Source organism: Bison bison, unplaced genomic scaffold (assembly GCF_000754665.1).
Source record: "Bison bison bison isolate TAMUID 2011002044 unplaced genomic scaffold, Bison_UMD1.0 scf7180017863930, whole genome shotgun sequence".
Lineage (NCBI taxonomy): Eukaryota > Metazoa > Chordata > Mammalia > Artiodactyla > Bovidae > Bison > Bison bison.
This window is the reverse complement of record NW_011494502.1, coordinates 12,826-13,907: the sequence shown is the minus strand read 5'-3', so window position 1 is coordinate 13,907 and position 1,082 is coordinate 12,826. Positions and strand designations below refer to the sequence as shown.

At 35.6% G+C, this 1,082-nt stretch overlaps 1 protein-coding gene across 1 annotated transcript in view; it reads left to right on the top strand.

The window, feature by feature from the left end:
• Window positions 1–1,082, top strand: part of LOC104984165 (dedicator of cytokinesis protein 11-like) — a 16,532-nt gene that overhangs the window by 7,410 nt on the left and 8,040 nt on the right. The window contains exon 4 of the mRNA XM_010833790.1: window positions 971–1,082. Coding sequence (XP_010832092.1) covers window positions 971–1,082 — 112 coding nt within the window. The remainder of the gene's footprint in view (window positions 1–970) is intronic.

Genomic DNA, 1,082 nt, shown 5'->3' with positions numbered 1-1,082 from the left:
CTAAGTTCCCAGGTGATGCTGACGCTGCTGGTTGGGAACCATCCCCTTAAGAACCACTCTATATAGACTGCCTTGAGTCTTTGCCCATTGTTGTTGTTCATTCGCTAAGTTATATCCAACGCCTTGCTACCCCATGGACTTTATTTAATCATAAAGTTCTTATTTCCCGCCATGTAGAAATAAGACAACAGATACTGTCATGGGTAAGGCACACAAAGGACAAGGAGGTTAATGACTTGCCAGCAGTCACACAGCTAGCAAGCATTCAGAACCTAGATGTTTTGTCCCAAGTAAAAGTTTTTAGTAACTCCTACATTGGTAAGTGTATAGCCTAAGCCCAGGTTAGCTCAGCTGAAAGCACTGGTTTCTAACAAGGGCAATTTCTTTAGGACATTGTTATTACTGTATTCATATAAATCCCCGAATAAGTCAGATCTTGTCATGCTTAACTGATATTTAAACAAAAGTCACTAAATAATAGGAACATCACTACTTTGTAGAGGCTCCAATTTTGAAGTATTACTGGGTCCTTCTTAGTAAAATTATCTTGTAATATTATTAAGCTTCCTTTTAAGATAGATTTTTCTGAACTATTATTTAGAAGTTGAGTTTTAATAAACTCTTAATGAGATTCAAGTTAAAAAGTTTAAAATGTTTCTCCTTGACATAAAGGCTATTTTTCCTAGAATACCCACATATGATTTAAAACATTATCTTACTAAAACACAGGACTTAGGGAATGAAACATACACAGTATATTCATGGCCATATTTTGAAGACTGCAAGATAATTTCCAGTGATATTACTAGGTACAGTAGCAACAAAGATTCAGCCCATTTACCTTCCAAATGTGGTTATATGTGATGTGCTTAGAAGTTTCCCAAACAGGACTAAAATGTTATTGAGTTAAAGGCTAAGGGAAGCTAAAATACCAGCATTGTTTCACAAAAGCCTTATCTTTGTATTACAGACTCGGCAGAGTTCTACAAGGAGTAGTGTATTCCAGTATAACCGATTGGATCAATATGAAATCAGAAGCCTCTTGATGTGCTATCTGTATATAGTAAAAATGATTTCTGAAG